The sequence below is a fragment of the Drosophila gunungcola genome, unplaced genomic scaffold (assembly GCF_025200985.1).
Source record: "Drosophila gunungcola strain Sukarami unplaced genomic scaffold, Dgunungcola_SK_2 000018F, whole genome shotgun sequence".
Taxonomy (NCBI): domain Eukaryota; kingdom Metazoa; phylum Arthropoda; class Insecta; order Diptera; family Drosophilidae; genus Drosophila; species Drosophila gunungcola.
The window spans coordinates 919,308-942,161 of NW_026453200.1; the positions used below are offsets into that span (position 1 = coordinate 919,308).

General features: G+C 37.8%; 1 protein-coding gene across 9 annotated transcripts in view; it reads right to left on the minus strand.

Annotated features, from left to right (window-relative positions):
* Positions 1–3,383: 3,383 nt before the first annotated feature.
* Positions 3,384–22,854, minus strand: part of LOC128263742 (histone acetyltransferase KAT6B) — a 45,998-nt gene continuing 26,527 nt past the window's right edge. For 2 of the 9 annotated variants that reach the window (XM_052998877.1, XM_052998871.1), the window contains 8 exons: positions 21,169–21,459; positions 19,566–19,650; positions 19,138–19,326; positions 15,602–15,832; positions 7,660–8,078; positions 7,497–7,611; positions 4,502–4,900; positions 3,384–4,186 (listed from right to left, as the gene is read on the minus strand). In XM_052998877.1, the coding sequence (XP_052854837.1) occupies positions 3,504–4,186; positions 4,502–4,900; positions 7,497–7,611; positions 7,660–8,078; positions 15,602–15,832; positions 19,138–19,326; positions 19,566–19,650; positions 21,169–21,459 (2,412 nt within the window). In that variant the 3' untranslated portion in view covers positions 3,384–3,503. Of the gene's footprint in view, positions 4,187–4,501; positions 4,901–7,496; positions 7,612–7,659; positions 8,079–15,601; positions 15,833–19,137; positions 19,327–19,565; positions 19,651–19,826; positions 20,166–21,168; positions 21,460–22,854 lie in introns of those variants that run through there. The other 7 variants (XM_052998874.1, XM_052998872.1, XM_052998875.1 and 4 more) reach the window with 7 other exon arrangements.

Below are 22,854 nucleotides of genomic sequence, written 5' to 3' on the forward strand. Positions count from 1 at the left end.
TGTCGGATTTAAACGTGGACAACCTTGGCCCTATAGCTTTACCCCTCCTGTTCTTCTCAATAACCTCACTCCTTCTTTTCCTAGTTCCCTTTCCCTCTTAGTATCTGGACCTGCGCTTGGACCCCTTTCCGACTCGGAGACTCGGACGCCCGGCTTGGCCTCGCCCGAAAGTCAAGCCCGGTGGATTTTGTGTCATCGAAAGGAACACTGACATCGCTAACGTCATTCGCTACTTCTCTCAATGGATTCGAAGGTCCAGTACGGTGGATTTTCACCTCTGACGCAAATTAAGAGACTCAGACGACTGCAAAGTATCCTTCCCGGCTTGGCTTCGCCCGAAGGTCAAGACCGTTGGATTTTCAACTACGAAGCAAGACTCAGCACTGACAACATCGTTTACTCGCTTTTATCGTAAATAGAAACCTTCGGCGTGATCCCTTTAAACTATTCGTTCACCTATTAAACGGAACTCTCTATACCGGTGTTTTGGTGATTAACCAATTTTCTCTGTACCCCGGCCGGAGAGCATCTTTACGAAGTAAAACAATTTTTAAAAAATCAAACATTATAATTACATAATAATCATTAATATATAAGCTAAAAATTTAACAAAAACATTAACCAACAGGAAAAAAAAACCTTATTTGAAATAAAAATATTACAAAAATAATAACATTTATAATATCAGCTTTAATTATTAACTAGTTAATTCACATTCAAATATTATTATTACTTATTTATTGTGTATTCAGAGAATTGCCTGGTTAACTGTTTTGAACGCTTTGTTAAAATCCAGAAGTGTTAGCAGTGTAACTTGACTGTTGCCGACATCTCTTCTGATATCCTCAGAGATCTTTAATATGGCTGCTGTGCTGCTTCTGAAGGGACGAAACCCAGATGAAAAATAAATTGTTTTGTTGGATAAATAGTAATCGCTATATGCCTATATTAATTTATTCCTTTGGGAGTTGGTATAATTTTTTAGTTTTCCACAGTTAAGGGCTTCCCTGAACTGTAATGGCAGAGTTAAACTTATGTGTAATTGAGTCGTAATATTTGCGGTAGTATAACTGCTAGATGAAATTAATTCTGTACCTGTGGCGTTTGATTTTACACACATAAAGCCAAACTTATTATCACATGTGGGTAAAATAGTTGTGTTCAGGTACGAGTTAATGACGTTATCGGGTACTGGGAAGATGCTACTGAGGTAGTCAACCCTAATGTGTAGTTGATGGGTGATAGGTTTCTTACCTACTCATAGTGTTTTTAAGACTGACCAAGTATTTTTTTGGTAGTTATTTCTTAATCGAATTTTGACCTGAAAAATTACAATCTTTTGGGAGTCGATTGTGGTTATGGAACAGATTGTGTTCCATTCATGTGTGTAAAACTCAGTTGTTAGTTTGTTCATATCTATGTTTTTAAAGTCAATATATTCTATAGAAAGGTCATTATACTGGATGTCTTAAATATGTGCTAAAAAGGTCTTATGAGGTCTTGTTTTGAGAACACCGGAACTGGAATTTGGGCATATCTAGGAGTTGTCACTAACAAATAATACGTACAATAATGTTTCAGTAGTACTCGGATCGCTTCCTCAAAAAAGGAGTAGTTTTGAGTAGTAAGCTGCTCATTAACATAGAACGGGTCCGTAACCTCAAAGATTAAGTGGTTGTCTATGAGTACTGTGACTAGCGCTACAATAATAAGTTTTTATACCCGTTACTTGAAGCATGGGCTTCTCGGTGGAATATCGCTGTTCATTCTGCCAAGTCTTAACATGCACTCAACAGGCTTAACACTTATCGACTTGTTCTGGACTGCGTACTCTTCAAGCACGCTGCCACAGTTAAATACCTTGGTCTATCTTTGGGTAGGCGGCTCACCTGGAAGCCACATATAACGGTGGCTTGTGCTTGCTACCCGTCAGAAAGCCCTGAAGATGAGGTGGCTCCTTCGCCCTGGCAGTGGTTAACAGCAAAAGCACGGATTTTCAAGGCTATACTAATTCGCACCTTTTCCTGGGGCATACTTTTTTGGGGCGTATCGAGTCTTGTCAGGCCAAAATTTTTAGACGCATGGCTAACACGACCATCTTTCGAGATCTCAAAATTTATTCTGTATGTACATCTCTTATTAACCCAGCAAACCGTTACAGATTAAGACTTCTTTCACTTACAAATAGACTAGCCCTGACACTAGTTCGACCTATAAACAGGAGAAGACTTAAAAGACTACACCCGCTAGTGGGAGACTGAACAGCAATTTTTTAGGACCTTGCTTTTTCTAAATTATTACAAGTTTTTTTTTTTTACTTATATGAAAGTGAATTAATTTTCACCCAGGATACAACCCTTTTATTATAATGTATAAGTTGATAAGTATGTAACAGGTAGAAGGAAGCCTTTCCGACCCTATAATGTATATATATTTTTGATAAGTATCAATAGCCTAGTCGATCTAGCCATGTCCATCTGTCTGTCCGTCTGAATGAACGTCGAGATCTCGAAAGCTATAAAAGCAAGAGTTTTGAGGTTTTAAATGCAAGCCCTAGGTATTCTTAAGTAGCGGAAGTTTATTTTCAAACGAAATCTAGCACGACACTCTGAGAAACGTTAGACCCTAGCTATTGGACTCTGTGTGTGTGTTTCGGGCTCTGCCGCTGATCAGCCGCTGCTCTGCCGGTGAACGCTGAAGTAGAGAGACAGAACAAAATAAGTGTTAGCGGGTGGTGGGGGTCCTGCACGCTCTCTGCATCTAGTGTTAGATATGCAGTTCAATGGATGGCGCCACCTAAGCTCCGATTGTTTTGAGAGGAACTTTTTTGTTTGAAATGTGTCAGTTTATAACGGGTAACGGGTATCTTATAGTCGGGAAACTCAAAAACAATGTTCTTTTTAGTTTAACTTGATGAGGCAGGCTAACAATTTTAAATAACATAAATAAAAATAATTTCTACATTATTTGCTTTTAGCGATGCTTTCCTGGCCGATATAATTTGACCAGTTTGGCTAAATGTTGCACAGCAGATATTTAGTGTATATCGTATTGTTTAGGTGTAAATCAATATCTTGGCATTTGTAATTTGTAACAGAAAATATCTTGGTAGAAAACATATACTTGCACACCAGAAATAAAACCACGCTTAAAGACACACTTAACACTAAACATCCTCTCTGTCTCGGCCGAAGAGGTATGTACGCAAAAAACACTAATTAATTTTGTTAACGTATTAGTATGTACATGCATACTCTTTTCTTTTAGCGACCATCGCAGCAGATTGTCACACAATGTACAAATGATGTACATGCATTTTTCAATCGAATTTACACTCTTAAGTAAATAGTTTAATAGAGGCAGATAGAAATAATTGCAATAGATTTTCGATGTGGTACCATTATTATTTGAAAAAAAGAACCAAAAAAACAAACACAGTGAATATTATTATTGCTACAATTTTATGTAAATATGTCGCAAATCGTTAAAGTTTTTAACATCCTTTAAAAGTCAGAGTATGGTAAGTTTCCAACTACTGGTAAGGAGTATGTACTTTGATAGGGCTGTTGGTTGTTTTGGGTTGCTCCCCAGCCTCTGGCACATTTGTTAAAGGTTTGACCCTGGTTCAACGTTGAAGAAGCCGAGCTGCTCGTTAATAGTCCACATTTAGAAGGTCCAGTTGTTGGCAGATGACAGTGGGGGGATCCCATGGAGCCAATTGAACTTGGAGATCGGGACGTCTGTTCATTGGAAGCAATTCCAAATGGTATTGGTGAAGTATTGCGTACATACGAACTTTGTTGTACATTAAGATAATGTGGGTTTGGACCAGTCAAGTTTTTCTTGTCATTCTGCTCATACCTAGCCAATTTGTCGAAAGACAAAGGCGTGGGGTTAAAGTTGACCTGAGGCGCAATGTGTTCGGAACCAACTGGTTTTCTTTGATAGCTAGTTGGTGCGTAAAGCTGCTGCTTTGGTGGTAATGTACTAAATCCAGATTTTAACGGTTTTGATAATGGAAATTCATTTCTTCCAGTAGTTGGATTTTCGTTAGCAATAAAGTTAGCTGTCGGTAAAGAGCGTGTAGATTCGTAGCTTTGTAAGTTAAAGGGCTGCTCGTGTCCTCCATATTGTTTTGGGGGTGCTGCATAGCTTGAAAGAGATAGTTCTTTTGGAACATATAATCCTGTAAAAAATTGTAGAAAAGACAAAAAAATTAATTTAATAAAGATTTTTTATTCAATTTTAAAACGTAACATTTTGAGATGGTACAGACTGGCACAGATATTGTGTATCAATTTAATATTATGGCCACATAGATAATAGTCCTGTTTCTACTCTCTGTTTCTTAATAAAATACAAAAATGAAAATAGTTGTTATAGAACGACAATTTTTCTTTGTTCTTTAACATGCAATATTCCAAAAACCATTTCTGTCAGAATCAACCGATTTTAAACATGTATATTGACACAGAAACATTTACAAACATTTTAACCTTGCCTTCATTGTTTTCTATAGGTGTTGTGGCTTGTCCGACCTGGTTGAATTCCGTTGTATTCTGTTGCTCAAAGGATTGTATTAACTCACGAACATTAACTTTTTCATCAGTTTCCCTTTTGACACTTTGGTCTTCATTTTTAAATATTTCAAATTCGGGATTTGGCGTAAAATCGCTAGGGTTTTGATAAGCGTATCGAAAAGAATCGCCAGAATCTTCTTTATTTCGTAGCATTTCTATATCAAGACATTTGTGTCTTAAGAAGTAATTTTGAAATTTTTCAAGTTCATGTAATCGATTCTGTACATCAACAGCAAAATTCGTGGTCAGGTTATTTTCATGTAATAAATGAATACAGCTATTGATACTGTCATCTGCTCTGCCATATTGGGAATGAGACTCTGAAATATTCGAATTACTAAATAAACCAAAGTAAAATTGTAACAAGAGTTATAACGGGACCGGATCCCAAGAAAAAACGCTTAAAAATATTCTTTTATGGGCAGAAAGTTCTTTAAAACTTAAGTAAAAACAAAAACAAACATTGGCGGTGGGGCTTGTTGAATTTTACGTTTAATGTATGCAAAAAAGGTTATGTAGGATTTTTATGACGATTGTTAATCGAATACTTTAAAAATTCAAATATAATATATATAAATACAACCACTTATAACATAAAAACATCAGTTCTATTCAAGGAATGAAAAAACAGCCTAGTTAGAAGTTTTTAGAATCGATATTTTAACATATTGTTAAAATCTTTAATAATCTTAAGAGTAATAAAAATGACACAAAATTCTAAATAAATATAAGACAACACTGTGCAACATTTTTACTGCCACAATTTGAACCAGTTTTTTAAAACCGTTGCTGAAAGTACTTGCAAAAACTAGAAATTCTTCGATATTACTTTTTCCCAAATTTGTTCCGGGCTTAGTATTTATGAAACAATTTTGAAATAACTCAAGAAATTATATTTTAGCAGTATTTTTTTTTTTTTTGGTAGCTCTTACAGAGGGTATTATATTTTCAGTCAAAAGTTTACAACGCAGTGAAGAAGATGTTTTCGACCCTATAAAGTATATATATTCTTGATCAGCATCACTAGGCGAGTCGATCTAGCCATGTCCGTCTGTCCGTCCGTTACTACGCAAACTAGTCTCTCAGTTTTAAATCTGCATGAAACTTTCCCAAAAGTTGTCTTTCTATTTCCGGATGGGACGACTATAGCATATAGTTCCCACGGCAATAAAAAAAAATTAAATGTTATAAAAAAAAAATTTTTTTAATGTAACTTTTCTATTTTGAAATTTTTTTTTAATTCTTTTTGACTTTTTAATAATTTAACAGTTCAGAATTACGATTTAAATTTTATTAACATCGTAAACCGATATAGCTGGCATAGGAACTATCGAATAATTGAGCTGCAAATCATCATAACCTCAAGGTTTTTATACGCAAGTATATCATAATTTTAATGTTTTCAAGAATATTTTTTTATTGCAATAGCTGCTAGGGTATATGATCTTCGGCTTTCCAAAGTTTGCTTCCTTTCTTGTTTAGTTTTAGTAATGGTTAAATATTTCAGAATTACGCTTTTAATTTTATTCAAATCAGAAAAGGATATCGTATTGCTTCCATAGAATCGATCGAATAATTAAGCTTAGAATCATCATAGCTTGAATGTCTTTAAGCATAAACGCAAATAAATCGACATTTAGATGTTTCAAAGAATGCACACGGTCGGCCCATACAAAAAAGGGGACACCAAATTAAATTATCTTTAGCGTCGTTCACAGAGAGTGTTCCAAGGTGCCTTGTAAAAATCGATTTTTCTTAATTTACCTTTAAATGTGTTTTCACGAAAGTTGTGTTTTTGAGCTGCCGAGTAAGACTTTTTGTAAAAGAACTAGTCCGATTTCCGTAGTTGCATAACTTTTGCTAATTGCAATTTTAAAAAAATCTGCCTGTGGAAAACGTAGTCGAATTTTTTTCAATTTTAAAAACAAAATGTACAAGTCAAAAACACTGTATCTTGAAATAATGAAAAAACTTATCCACTCATTTTCTAGCCTTGAGAGTAGAAGACCCCCTTCAATAAGCCAAAAAGCCAGTAAGCCAAGGCAAACTACAAAACATGATCCGACAATTAAATACCAACTCGACGCCACCTTTAACACTAAAATACCGAATCGGCGCTTGCCTTCCTGCGCCTTTCACAGAGCGTGTTCCACATTGCACGCCCGGTAGCGGGAGGTAGGCGGACATGTACGCTAAAGGCAAAAAACAAACTCTGAAGAAAAAAGGCGATAAAACTGTGGGCGAAATACTCGCAAGATTGTTAGCTCAGATCGGAAATTGGCGTACACATAATAATTAATTACGAAAGTTTCAAGTGTCTCAATCAAAAAATTCCGAACGTGTAAGGCAGCAGGATTCATACAAGTCAGTTTGCCACTGTTTTTCATAAAAGTTTAAAGTATTAAAGTTAAGTTTTATAAAGTTGGAACTCATCCGCAGTTAGCTTAGACATTGCCCCTTCTTATTACCATTTTTTTAGAGCGTTGCTGATGATTCCTTACCGGAAAAGGCTTTACTACAGATCAAGGTATTCAAAATTGTCTTTATGTGTTCTTGATCTCAAAATATAAAGAGTTCTTTTGCCAAATCAAAAAATCAAAGAATGCCAAATCAAACGGTGGCCAATACCTTGAATAATGTCCTTGTACTACATACTAGTATATAGCTATATTTTGTTGAAAAATCGCTTTTAACCCGTATATATAGCCTATATTTTTTAATGATAGTGAAGGACTTATATTCTAATTAAGCCATCATTGTTCATTAATCAATACATTATTCCCTTAATCGAATAGTTGTAGACAAGTTTAAAGCCAGGGCACTTTAAGAGCTGTTTGAATAGATTATATATTTATAGAGATATTTATAGAGTTTGTAAATAATCAATATGAACTGGTCAATGAGCTCGATACTAACCTTTAGGTAGTTCCACATTACGACCTCCCCAGCCCTGGGCAACGCATGGTGTATAAGCAAGATCTCTTTGCGGGTTCGAGCGTACGTTGGTTGATTGCGGTGAAGAAGCATTATCCTGTGAGAAGAAACTGTTAGTTTTGTACAACAATTGGATAAAGCATACATTTGTATATTGATTCTGAGCATTATTATGCGTAGACTCCACAGCATCCCTTAAATCGATATTACCGCCATGGAAATACGGAGTTGGTGACACGGTTGGCGAAAAACATTGACCTTTGTTATCCTCCAAAAACGCAGAGCTTGCTGAACCAGTTTGTAGAGCTGCTTCCCAAGGAGACTGAACAACCTGGAGTCCGGGCTTTGAATACTTCTCTATTAACTGATTTTGATGTATATTCAATTGTACTCGATGTTTACCCGCGTCAGAATATGCGGGCAAAATGTTTGGTGAAATTGCCGGCTTTTGATGATACTGCTGATAATCTGGAATACCAGACGGATGATTTTGAGTGCCTGCATGGGTCTCATCGACTATCCAATTGTCGGCCTTTCTGCGGCGCTTCGCAAAAAGTTCGGCACCTACATATATGTCGTTAGCGGTTGGTTATACCCCAATTGAAGGCGTTGGTTGCGGCGGCGGCGATGGCGGCGGAGGCGGCGTCGGCGGAGGGAGCGTCAATAATGAAGCAATGCAAATGTTTAAATTAAAAACGTAAACCAGTATAATAACATTTTAAATTATATTAACATTACAAAGCTGCCCTCAAATAAAATTTTGAGCCTGGTCCATGAGCCTAAATAATTAGTCTTAGTTTTATCAAAGCCTGTGAGCCAATGCATCCTAGCTAAATAATGGAAACTAATAAAGTTTTTTAGCCAATAATTTAAATGCAGGCTTGCTTTTCTTACTTCATGTTCCTGGTGTTGGGCAACCAACAAAGCCAAGCCAGGCTATTTTTCATAAAAACTATTATTACTGAAAACATTTGTTTTTTTTTAGTATCATTTGAATAACATCGAGCTACTTAGCTACTTATATATTCTCTACTTATCTACTACTGTCGGTGACAGGATTTTATAGACAGTCTAGCCCAAAAATTAGTTTTCTGGTGTTTCCTGAGCCAGTATTGGTCGCCGTGGCATTAAAAGCACTTTAAAAAGGTGGGGCGAAAGCCAATGATTGATTTTTACAACAATACTAGAAGCTAAGCAGTTTTTCGGTGCACCATTACAACATACAAAAAAGTTTTTAAAACGCTAAAAATTACTTATTATGTAACAAATAAGAATCATTTAATAATTTTAGCAAAACGCTGTTGTGGAAGCGTCAAGCTCCCAATCCTTTTTCAAAACCATAGCTTTACTAAACTCAGTGTAAGCTACGACAGTCCAATATCCCCTTTTTACAGAGATAAATCCACCATTCACCATCCGTCAAACGGAAGGTTTATTAAGTTTTGCCATTCCAAAAATATCACAGTTAGTCCGCCGTTAAAATTTAACAGACTATGACGGACTTATTTAAGACTTATTTTAGTTAATCGATGTTTTTTTGACGGAACCCTCTTTCCACAAAGTCCGTCCCTGAAAAGCCGTTAGGAATTTTGAAATGTCTAAAACTCCGATTTCCACAGAGCACATCCATCATCCCCCTTCCGATAACAAAATCAAAGATTGTTGACTTGTTGACTTTGTTTATGTTTTGACGAGCCACATCTGTTCTGATCATCTGTTGACGGAGCAGCCCATGGCTCATTTTGTATTTTGCCGCTTGGGCATAATAATGCTGGAGAGATTGATTTAGCTCTCTCCGTATTCGCTTGCAGTGTTGCAGATATTTTTGGTGCTGGTAACTCATCTTAAAAATGATTATTATTATTATATGTTATTATAACATTATTATAAGTCAGAACTATTAGGTGTGTCAACTCATTTTAAAGCAGGTTTATGTGGAATTGCCGGATCTATAATGGAATATAATCGAATATAATATCCCAGTTACACTCACGCTCTAGACACACGTTTATATTTGACAGACGTGCTGTTGTCCGTTTTGATTTCTCAAGGAAAAGCTGAAGTTGTTTATTAATGCTAATTTCTGTAGTGCAGCAAGTGCTGACACGTAACCAAAACTTACATTTGAAATTACTGACTAAACAAAAGTCGAAGGAAATGACTCCCCTAAAGGTATGCTTCTGGAATGCTAATGGCGTTTCCCAGCACAAATTTAAACTTCTTCAGTTCCTAACTATACATAACATTGATATCAAGCTTCTCTTGGAAACCCACCTAACATTTAAATTTATCACGGAACCAACCACCCCGTTTGCTACTTATTACCTAGAGAGGAACTTCTTGCGAACAAATATAATATATTGTCCCCCACGTTTACATATGGCATAACAAGATTTTATGAAGTTTATTTTGAAATCATCGTGCGTTGGCGAGTGCGCGTTGCTTTCCCCATCGAATTTCCGTAAATTTAGAGCTTGATTAGCTACGAGTAAATCTGACTTCCAGAGTTTTTCAAATCACCAGCGACAAAATGACATCCACCGAGTTAAAAATTGGTTTGGCAAGCAGCTCCCGTCCCTTAGCCGTGTACTGAAGCCTCCAGGCGGAGGACACACCAACAGAACACTTGCTCATTGTTTTTTATACTGCTGCGATAACCGGCAAGCAGCGACCGAGCAGCGGTGTCTACACACACACACAGAGTCCAACACCGGCACTCGCCAGCAGCGGAACCGAACCCCAACAAATCCCCCGAGTGGAATAGGGTCGAGCAAAGAAAGAAAGCCTGCAATACACGGCGGCCCGATGCCGTAGTTGTCGAGGCGAAAGGAAAAACCTCAGCGAGGTATTGGCAATTGTCACCAGGCGCAGCGACGGTCAGCTGCAAGATCTGAGCAAGAGCGTGCATATGTTTCGCCGCGCCGCAAGCGGCAACCTTCTGCTTGAGCTCGACAGAGATGGCGACAAGAGCGTGGCGCTGATAAAGCAGGACTAAGCAACAGTTCTGTATGATGCAGCGGCTGTGCGAGCCCTATCAGAGGATTTGAGAATGCAATTCCTGGCGGTCAGAGACTTGGACCCATTGGTAACGGACCTATCAAAGGCGCTGGTGGATCAGTAGCGGCGAGCACAGTGAAAGTTAGAAGCCTTCGACCTGCCTTCAGGGACACCCAGACGGCAACAATTGGGCTGCCGCGAAAGCAGTCCCAAGCGGTCATTGTCAAGAGCAAGATAAAGTTGGGATGGACTGTATGCAGGATCAAGGAGAGCCACTCGAAGCCTAGGTGCTTTAAGTGCCTGCAGTTCGGTCACATAGCGGCTCTGTGCAAGAGCCTAAAGCTAGACTTTAGACTGCTGACTAAAGTGCGAGCAACCCGGACATAAAGTAGCGACCTGCTCACAAGAGGATGTATGCATCAGCGCTAAGAGAAGCGTAGCACATAGCAGGCAGCAGGAGATTCCCTATGAGCAACAAACCACCAGCGAAGTGACAGCGAGGCTGCGCAAGATCTGTCAGACCCTGCGGGATACCCAGGCGGACGTAACGATTATCAGCGAGCCCTACAGGAAAATACCCGGTACGGACTATATTTTGCAAGCGACAAAGTCTGCTGCGATGCTGACGTATGGATCAAGCCCACCTCAAAAGGTGAGTACCGGGTCCTCCTTCTTCGTTGGGGCGGAAGTCAGCAACCTGTGAATCTATAGTTGCTACTTAACACCACGCCTTTCTCTCCAAGAATACTCAGCGGTCCTGGACGAGTTTTTACACGATGAAAGGAAAATGCGAAACGTGGTAATCGCAGGAGACTTTAATGCCTGGGCAGAAGAATGGCCTATACAGGAAGCATTCGCGTCGCTAGAAGGTGCTCTCCTTAACACGGGTTCGGAGCATACGTTCAGTAGGGCAGTGGACCTTACCTTCTGCAGTGGCTCGCTATTTCAGCGTGCCCGATGGTCTCTTAGTGAGATATACACGGCTAGCGACCATACACGGACGCCACCCAGATGAAGACTTTCGTGGAGCACATGTACCCAACGGTGGCCACAACTGCATGTGCATGGAACACCAGAAGCCACATCACCGATCCGATTCCAGCCGGAAGAAACCAGGTAATGCACCAGGACCTGATGGAATTCCTGAGCGATGGAAGACCCAGAAGTTGGTTCTGCCACCTAAGCTGAACAATCCACCGGAAGATCCGTCGTCCTACAGGCCGATATGCTTGATAGACCACATGGGAAAGGCGTTCGGGATCTTCATCAGCACAGACTGCACGAAGCCGTATCCGCTGCGGGAGACCTCTCATTAATGCAGTTTCGCTTTAGGAAAGCAAGATCCACGGTCGATGCCCTCGCGACGGCGAAGGACATTGCTTCGATGGCAAATTGAAGGAGCAAGATGGCAGGGAGGAATGTCTTTAACTCGGCACGGTGAAGCGTCACCATAGAAGCTTTACAGCACTAAGCCGTACCGGATGCACTGGTGGGCATCATACGGTCGTATTTCAGCGATAGTGAGACACCTGTACGCCGCCCCTATATGGGCCGACTGGTACTCAGTCGTACAAGAAGGGTCTGAAATCTACGGAGAGGCTTTTACGCTTAAAGTGTGCTCTGGCTTCCAACGATATCGGATGACGCAGCCCACGTCATAGCTAGCAGGGTCCCCGTAGATTTGCTGGCAATTGAGTCAAAGGAGATCCACAATGTGCTCAAGATGTTGAGAGGACGTGCACCTGATCTCAGAGGCGAACAGCCAGGGCTAACGCCCGCGGAAGGAGCATGGAAAGGTGGCAGAGACGCTGCCAAAAGTCTAAGAAAGGACGCTGGACCTTTGGGATCATACCAGACGTAGACAAATGGACGCAAAACACGGAAAAGAAAACGACCACAACTGCCCTATCTTCGGCGTCGAGAAAACAGCTGAGCAATTAGTTTTTACTTGCCCACGGTTCGACTGCGACCGAGAAGGCCTTCTGGAGGACATCGGGGACCCAACGATTCAAGGTGATCAGTTGATTTCGCGCCAAAGGTTTTGGGACCGGATCTGCAACTTCGCATCGGTGGTCATGAAGCGACTTAGGAAGGCACAGCGGCAACGGCACGAAAGGCGGCTAGAAGCACATGGGAGAGCTGCAACACAGTGCTTACCCTGACCTTGCGAAGCAATGCCTTGCGGTAGTACCGCAGGGATTCAAGATCTTCTTTCGCGACTCTCCCAATTACCCACCCCTTCTACTCACCTATACACCTTTCCCCGATTTCTTTCATACCGCTGTAAATATTATGTTTATATTTTCACTTAATGTATACTAAATCAAGTTGATTGAAAGAACCTACGGTCTAGCACCTACAATACCTACAGACACACAATAGCTCTTCAGACAAACTTGTTCAGATATTAAGCTGTTAAGTTTCACCCATCAACATACGGAACCAGCACAGGGTGATTTCCACCAACCCAACTCTTGCAAAAAAGGGGCTCTGGGGACCGAGCAGGGGCGGGAAACCCCCATCGGGCGCCAGAAGGAAATTTCTCGGCCACCGGGTGAGCTATTTCGTACAAGGATTCGAAGGCAGGGTTAGCGGGAAGAGGCGCAAAAACAAGGCCTACCGATGGACGCCACGGCAGAGATCGAAAGCGAGACGCGGAAAAGGAGCAGGGATGCTCCTACAAGCCCCGATAAGCAGGCCAAGAAGACTAAGTGCTAAAAGCCCCCAGTCGAGCTAGTGCTTGACTTGGCAAATTTGATAGACGGACTGATCTCATCCTGTATAGAGAAAAAGCCGGCAGCTCGCCGCATCAATCAGCTCATGAACAATACTTTGATGAGCATCAAGAAGATCCAGCTAGAGCTAAGCGAAAGATTGGAGGAGGCAGAGGCTGCAAATGGCCAAGCAGACAACTCCGGATTTGGCGGCTTACAGCCATGTGGCTAGGAAGGCAAACCTACCAGGGCCAGAGGCAACAAAGTCAGCTCTGCTGGAGAACAGGGCGCGTCAGAGAATGTCCGGGCAGACGACTCCGCGCAATGCCGTTAAGGTGATCAAGAGATTCCGCCCTTGTTATAGCTGGGGCAGATGGCCACTCCTATAGCGAAATCCTCATCATGGTTACAATCAGCTGGATGTCCGCAAGAGCTGCTTCTGAAACTGGACGGGTCTGCAAGGAGTAAGTTCGGGAAAGGTCGGCCAAACGGCGCAGTTATAAGTTTCTGCAGTTAGGCCACATAGCGGCCCGGTTCTGTCTGAAGTGCGGGAAACCGGGGCACAAGGTAGCAAGAAGCAAGCAAAGCAAATTGCTTTGTATGCGTTAGCCGTATAAAAAGACTATATACTGGATGGTACAAAGTCTGCGGCGATCTTGACGATCCCTTCGTCCCGGCCACAGCACTAGCGAGCCGGTTCGTTTTTTGTCCGAGCTACGGTGAACGAAGTTTCCATCCAAAGTTGCTAACTGCCACTACGCCGTTCTCTCCAGGAATTTGCGACAGTCTTGGACGAATTGGTGGATGACTCTAGAGGAAGGCGAAACGTAACGATTTTAACTCGTGGGCTGTGGAGTGGGGATCAGTCTCCACGAACAGCATAGGGAGAAAACTGATCGAAGCCATCGCGTCACTAGACGTAGATCTACTAAATTCCGGATCGGAGCACACATTTAGCAGTGCAGGAGCCGGCTCCGTTGTGGACTTTACATTCTGCAGCAGCGAAATCTACACTGCAAGCGACCACAAGGCCATCATCTGCGACATAGCATGCGGTCGACCGTCTACAGTTGCCCCATCAAACAGACGCTTTAATCCTAAAACGTAAGAGGAGGACGCGTTTCTCAGAGGATGGAAAGATCCTGAAACTGTATGTGCTCACGCACATACAGACGGACAGACAGACGGACATCGCTAGATCGACTCGGCTATTGATTCTGATCAAGAATATATATACTTTATATGAATTAACAATCTGTTGATAATGTTCTGTTTAAATTTCAAGTCAATCCGAGTAAAACTAACGGAATTACAGCGGTACTCAAAATCTACTATCCGAACATTTTGAAAATTTGAACATACTTCAGCAGGTAAGCATCTTAAGCAACTTAAAAAAATCCTTGTTTAATCGGAAATTACCCAAGCCAAGTGGGCTACGGTCCATCTGACTATCAGTAAAGTAAACTAATATATTTTATCCTGCATCGACGTCCTTGCAACTATTATGTAAACATTGAATATCACTGGGGACGGCCCTCCACGTATTGACGATGAGCACCAAACAGCGTGAGCAAGGGGACTACTACAAATTGGTGAAGCAATAAGTCTGACTTTTATCGCATAGTTGTCCAACGACACCTCAATAATCTCGGCCCGAAACTCTGTTCAAAAGATAATCAATAAGGACGATTTAGACAGCATTTTTGCAATGAAAACTTTAGTCCTTCGTTCGTTTGTTTCGCTTCGATACAGCGATGTCTTGGTCCTGAAACCAATTTTACTGTATTAAGCAGCTCAAGCTCAAAACTTTTGCTCCACCACTCTGTGGAAAACCCGCTAATTGTTCGCAAGCTAATTGCCTCTCGCTCTCTCTCCTTGACCTGGCAAACTGATTTGGCTCAGTGAGTAAAATAACGTACATTGGGAAGAACGTGAGTTCGTCTATTATAGCCCAGTCTTACTGAGCCCATCCAGGCTCCCCTCGTGATTCATCGGCTACATTCTCTCGCACCATTATTGGCTCAAACTTCTTTTTCTTCATATTAAATCTTAGTGTCTCGCCAAAAACTTGTCCGTCACCAACTCATGATCTCTAAGAACAACTACAACTTCTGATATCAGTTTTGTAAAGAAAGTGGGTTATATAAAAGATTACATATACAAATATTTATGCGACATTTTTCATATATAGCTCAAGGAAACAAGTTAAGGTAAATTGGTACCGTCCGTCCTAAATAAAAAAAATATGTATACGTAGTCACTAGTTTTCTACCTCCTTAAAAGTGTGCCATGTTTCATTTCATAAAAATAAACCCTTCATTTTCTCAATTAAAATTGTATAATATTGAGTTTTATATTTAAATTTTAATAAGTTACCTCGTCCTTGATGAAGTTGAAGTGCAGTTATTAGTTCAGCGCAGTTGTCAGGCGATAAAAGCCCAGTTTTAACGTTTATTAATTCTTTGAGCGAATTATAATCACGGACTTTTCCGTTTGGGTTCATTATGAGCTTTAGCGGTATTTTTTCCAAATTTTTAATTTCCAATGTGGAATTTGTTTCTGAATTCTCTTTACATGGATTAATAGCGTCATTTGAGGACTCATTCCCTAAATATGTAAATGATTGTATATGTACATAAAAAAGAACTCAAGTGCTTAGTGTTTCTAATTTTATGTTGATAATATTAAAGATAGAAGTATAAATTGTGTTTATTTATTAGTTAACATTTTGTTCTATTTAAAAAGTGCCCAAAGTTAAAAAAATATAAATATTGTTATCCCTTAATATCAGGTTCTCACATCTGAATGTTTCAATTTGATAAGATTCCAACGGCTTGGACTTCTCTAGTTATTATAGGATTTTTTTAGTACTAAATGTAGCTTCGATTAAAAGTTATACTGTTAATCCTTAGATTGCTAATAAGGTTAAAGTTGCAATGTAAGATGTTAGAACAGGAAATAAATGAATTTGCTATAGTTGTCCGATCCGGCTCGGATAGCTCCTATGGGAACAATCGGAAAAATAAAAAAAAACAAATTATAACTTTGCAGTTTTTAAGTCATATATAATTTAAATTAGTCATATATTAATTTAATTTAATTTAATTTATAGCTCTTCGATGTATAGTAACGGTTAATTATTTCAAAATTACGGTGTAGCTCCCATAGAAACAATAAAAATATATATAAAAAAAATTTTTTATATGTAATTTTTCTATTTTGTAATTAAAAAAAATTTTATTTGACTTATTATTAATATGACAGCTCAGAATTACGCTTTTAATTTTATTAAAATCGAAAAAACGATATCGTACACCTGTCATAGAAACTATCGATTAATTGAGCTGGAAATCATCATAGCTTTAATGTTTTTAAACATATACGCAAGTAAATCATAGTTTCAAAGCTTTTAAGAAAATGTAATGTAATGCAACAGCTGCAAGGGTATATGAACTTCGGCTTAAAAAAATTTTAATGTTTTTTAATATTCTTTTGAAAATAGCAACAGTTTTAGTTTAGATGTTCGATTTTTATTAATTAATTAAAATCGCAAAACGATATCATATAGCTGCCATTGGAACAATCGAAAAATTTAACTGAAAATCACCATACCTTGTTTTAAAGCATATACGCAAATAAATCACAATTTAATGTTTTAACGACAAAAGCTGCATCTAAGCTCAAAAAGCAAAAGTGTAAGGCAACTCCTTCTTCTGATCTGAGCCTAAGAGAAGTTTTCAACGTTCAGCTGCTGTACCCAGAGATAGCTGAGTCTGAAGTGACTGAGTTCGGGGATAGCTTCCTAGGGAGTGCTAGTGTGATGAAAGTTATAAAAAAGTTGTGCTATAAAGATTTATAGCTATGACCCTGCACTTCGATTTATATATACAAAATAAAAGGTAAATAAAACCAACAACAGTTTACAAAATATTCCATTCTTGCAAAAGATGCAAGGGTATACGAATTTCGGCTAGGCGAAGATTGCTTTTTTTCTTGTGCATTTTTTTTAGTTCTTCAGTAAATAGTAAAGGCTTAATATTCCAGAATTACGGTTTTAGTTTTATTAAGATCGGCCGACTATAACATTTAGCTCCCATTAGAACAATTTAAATATTTATAAAAAAAAAGGAACAAAAATATAACTTTTCTTTTGTAATGGATTAATAATTCAGAAATCAAAAAACGATATCATTTGGCTGCCATGCAAACGATCGAATAATTGAGCTGCAAATCATCAAAGCTTCAATGTTTTTAAACATATACGCAATTAAATCATAATTTTAATGTTTTTAAGAATATTTAATATTTGCAATAGCTGCCAGGGTATATGAACTTCGGCTTTGCTTCCTTTATTGTTTAATTTGTTTTTAGTTCTTCGAGATGTAGTAATGATTAAAAATTTTAGAGTTACGGTTTAAATTTCATGAAAATTGGACGACATTATCATAATATACATAATATTACAAAATAATTTTTTTAATTTTAGCTGTTCTATTTTTGCATTTTTTTTAGTTCTTTTGGAAATAGTAATAATTGGATAGTTCAGATTTTATTTTAATTCAAATTGGAAAACGATATCATATTTTTATGAACCGAAAGGTATGTGCTTACGATTTCGTTGGATTTTTGTGAACGAAAGTTTACAAAATGAGAGAAAAAACAGGCAGATGGATTGTTCGTAGGTCATGAAAAATGTTCTTGATATTTTTCGTTATTTTTTTTTTAGGTATGGTTTGTCAAGCCCCGTTTAAAATCCGACTAAAATAATAAGAAAATAGAAAAAATGTATAACTTCGCTGTTTTTTAATTTATTTGAATTTTTATTAAGATAATAATTCAGATATTTAATTCAGTCAATCATACAACTTAACGAAATTACACGGCTGCCACAAAGAACTTAGTCATTTTTTGTTTTGTAAGTTTTCATTTAGAAATCAGAAATAAATAATAAAAAACGAACCGTTTTTTTTCCTGACTGACTTGAAATTTTGGAAAAATTAAAAAAAAAAAATTAAATTACACATTAGGTAAGCTTGCTGGGCACATTTCTCTATACACTAACAATTTTCGTTTCTTCCTTGCAGTCCAATTCGTAACTGATAAGACCGATGCAATTGTTTTTATTTTTTGTTTTTTCCTCGGCTCTACTTTGAATGCTTTAGTTGTGTTCGTGATATTTTTAAAATGGGTTGGTAAATGCCCTGCCATAAGGCAGTTTCGAGTTACGCACGATAGTGAGGGGGTGCGCCAAATATTGAGTAGGAAATCGATGCCAAACTAAACCTAAACGCGCTTTCTCCCATCCCTAGCTGAATACGCCAAACCTTTAAAACAACTAAGTAAAGAACAAATGACCAACAAACAAAAAGCTGGTTTAACAAATAGTGGCAGCAAGAAAATGGCAGGAAAATCAAAACAAAAAGCAACTGCTAGTCCAAAGTGCACACAGTTATCGAGTAAATCGATAGCTTACTATGGACAGCATATAAAACCGATTTTTGATCTGATCAAATTTTTAAGTGTATTAAATTTTTTCATTTTTTTTTTTTCAAACGGATTTTTGTACATTTATTTACCTAACCCGACCCGAGTGCAACGTTTCCTTGATCTACAAATACAACAACACCTTGAGGAGTAAACGCTGTTAAATATGATTAGTATGTATTTATATAAATGTTATATATTAAGCAATTTCCTTAAAAAAATCCTTCAAGCTCCGGAAAACAAGGCCCTGGTACACAGTACCTTGCCGTCATTTAAGTTAAAATGGGTGTGCAGCTCAAAAGTACTTTTATTTTTTCGGGCGTTGTATATGGTTTATCTTTACATCTTTCATCATTATAACAGCAAACAGAATTGTGAGAACCGGATATATAAAAGATAACAATAAAAACCATTAATAAGAACATTACCTTGAGATCTACCTTCATGAACCCATTTGTCTGAGCGATTCTTGCGATTGACATACATTGACTGACCCTTAGAGGTTTGGTTACTGATATCACTTAGTGAATGTGATATTCTTCGCGCTAGCTCAACTTGGTCTTCCACAGTAGGGTGTAGTGATGGAGAATAAAATGCAGACGAGGCATAAAGCTTTCCTATTTAAGATTGAATATAAAGTATTTTTCGCTAGAATTTAAATTTAAAGGCGATACGTAACCAACTTTTACTTGATAAGGCATTGAAAGCTTTTTTTAGCAAGCTAGGAACGCCTCCTAAGCTTAGCATAAAACAACTGAAAGAAGCGTTTATTAGTATATGTTATAAGGGTGCCCATATAATGATTGTCGAAGACATCTTTTACGTATCACCTTTTTTATTTATTTTTATTACTTACGATTTTTCGGTAAAATTTCACTGGAATCCGTCGCAGGAGTGAATATTTTGCGCAAATCAACCGTCTTCGATACATTTGAGGTTTCCTAAATAATTAAAAATTAATGTATACCTAACCTCATGTGGCATGCAATCAGATAAGTCAAAAAGTAATTCATGACTACATTTGTGCAAATAGAAGAACATTGTATCTGATTTTACATTATACATTAAATAAAGAGAAAATAAAAAATGCAAAAAATCTTGAAAGAAATTACAGTACATTATTTTTCTGCCACAGCTGTTTACTGAGCCTTAATAAAAGTTGACGATTTCTATTATCAACAAGATCACTTGGTCGAAAGCCCCTTTTTTTCTCTACTATGCAATTCATTTTAATTGTATTAACACAATGCGTTTCAACTTGAAATATTATTTAAAAATAAGGAAACTTAAAGGTGTCCGAATCCATTTAATTTTATAAGCACACACAGAAATCAAAAAATAATTTACGCTTCTCCGCATACAAATTTATATGTGCCCACATATAAAAGCTATATACATTATGTGTATGGTGCGTAATGTGAGCACACAAAATTTTCTCAAAAGCACTAATTATAGAAACTTTGCTCTTAACAGAGCAAAATCTCACTCATTTGAACAGTCATGTGCTACCAGACGCGGTTGTATATACTCTTCGCGGCACCCAAATAGGTTGAATGCTCTGCGATCACGGAGCTAGCGGAGGTGAACGTGAAGACGAAAACAAAGCTACAGGCGATGCGGTGCTGAATTTGGAGCTGAAACGCTTTGGAGTTATTAGGGACCTAGTTCATTTTTGGTTTTCATTTTGAATGATCAAAACTAGAAAATTTGTAATATTACACGTCCTAAATACTCCAAGCTACCGCCAAGAGAAACCCTTGCAGAGGTATTATAAAACTAGTTAGAAGTTGGAAAGCTTTAGAGCAGAAATTTCCCATCACTTGAGTAACGAGTTGATATATTAAGTAACGAGTTGATATATAAGTAACGAGTTGAGTCCGCTGGCAAGCTCAGTTTAAAAGCTAATGATCTAAAACTTTCGCTTTCTTCCTTTTTAATGTGTGCGCCATTAAACAATCAGGCCAAATTTTAAAATTTGATTGTAATTAGTAATAAGTTTTTGGTGTTTGCCTTTAAAAAATGAACACAAAGTGGTCGATGGACAACGATTTCTCAATATGTACATGAAGGAATTATATGATGGTAATTTATTATCACGGGTGTGGGAGCTCGCTGCTGTACTAGACAATTACCCAGTTTTCTGGAGCTTAAAAATAAGTAAAAACGTAGATGTAGAAATGGCGGACCATTGGGGATAATTTGTTCTCGGTTTTGGGGGAGACTTGCTCTAGTACATATATACTAATTATTTATCGCGGATATACTTCAGTAGGCAAATAAAAAACCGGCGAGAAAACGAGCCTGTTATTTTAAGGTGTTCTCTGTGTATATGCCGCTGTGAGGAAACGCTGCTTAAGTCATTATATAATTAATTTATTTATAGCAGTTGAGTCGTAACTGCATAACTGCGAATCCTGCGTAGGCAGGCAAAAATACGATGTATTGCAGATGATACTTACTTTGTCAGCGGTATTCTTTTGATTAAATATCGAGGCTGATAAATCGCGCTCATTTTGGTGGTGGCTTTGTGGGTCGAGGGTTCCAATTTGACTTTGTTGATTTTGTTTAAATCTGTTTTGAGCACTTAGCTGCTGAGCTAAGATTTGTTGCTGATGAATTTGGTTTGCCAGCTCGTTTTGTTTTTTTATGAGTTCCAGTTCTTGCTCTTTTAGCTGAGTTATTTTTTCTTGGGCTTTTATATTAATGTCTATGTCCGATATTATGTCAAGAATTTGGTTGTTAAAATCCTTCTGCAATGTAAAAATAAAAAATTATGTGGCTTTAGTTAATTATAACTATATGGGTGGAAGAAATGATAAAAATGAAAAAAAAAAGTTCAAGCCCCCCTGCCACCCTTAAGCCCCCTTGAACAATAAAATTGTTAAGTTCTTAAAATAAAAGTTTCGTAAATCCTTAACGAAACCGCGCGCTCATTCATTTTAAATTACCTATCAGCGAATACTCCAGTCGTGTCGACTAGCTCGTTCCGAATTTCTAAACCTAGTACCATCAGTGGCGCATGTCGTAGCGCGAATGAGGAATAGGTTATTTTTATTAAAAATAATATATTAGCAAAAAAGTAAAAAAAGTAAAGTGCTAATCTGCATAGTAGGCAAAGCTGTTCAACGTCTTCATTTGGTGATGAATAATACGCGCTATACCATTACTCCAGGGATTTTGTATTTATTTTTTTAACTGAATAAAATGATAGTCAAGCTTGCTTTCCATTTTCTAAAAAATATTTGACTGCCTAGACAAGGGGAGATCGTTTTTAAATTGCCCTTAGAAAGAATTAATCTTCAGGAAACCGTAGGGGAGTTGCCGAATGCAGACTTGTTGGAATTGACGTAGATCTGTATTATCCTTAATATTTCAAGGATCCTTAGAAATGTCCTCTTTTCCAAACGATTGTTGTACTGAAAACTGATATTTGTAAAAAAATATAAGCATTAGTGTTTGCGAAAACAAGACTCAATTTGAAAACGGGTTCGAAGAGTATTTCGCCCTCGAAGGCCAACAGTCTAGCTAAATATATTTTGAACAATTTTTTAAAAAACTTATTCGAAAACCATTGACCATTTGGCATAACCAGCTGATTGCAATCGCTTACATAGATACATTAACTTGTTAAAGTTCTGCTCTATAAAATGTACTAATTTTTTTACATAAGGAAGAAAAAATGTATACATTTTTCGCTATGCTGCACAGTTCCATAGACCATACATAAAAAATCAAAGTCAAAATTTTGACTTTAAATGTACCAATTCTTATTTATAATTGGTCTAGCTATTTGAATTTAACATCTTTTTGTTTTGCTCTTTCTGCCCTCTTCAAGAATAGCATCGAAAGAGAGAGCATGATATTAATTGGGTACTTCAGCATAAGCAACGTTCAAGGGAAGCTCTCCTTAAAACAAGTTTTTGTGCGATGAAAGTGCTTAATAATTTAAATAAAGGTATTAACTTCCATTTTACAACAAAAAGTATATGTAGTATGTTTTGTGTAAATAAGTATTGTATTTAGTACACAATTGTGAGCTTTCTTGGTTTGTCTTTTCTGTGTTTGGTTAAAATTTTAGTTGTGATGGCATTCTTAGGCACAAACAAATCTTTTTGTATTATATTCCTAAGCATTTTAAGGATATA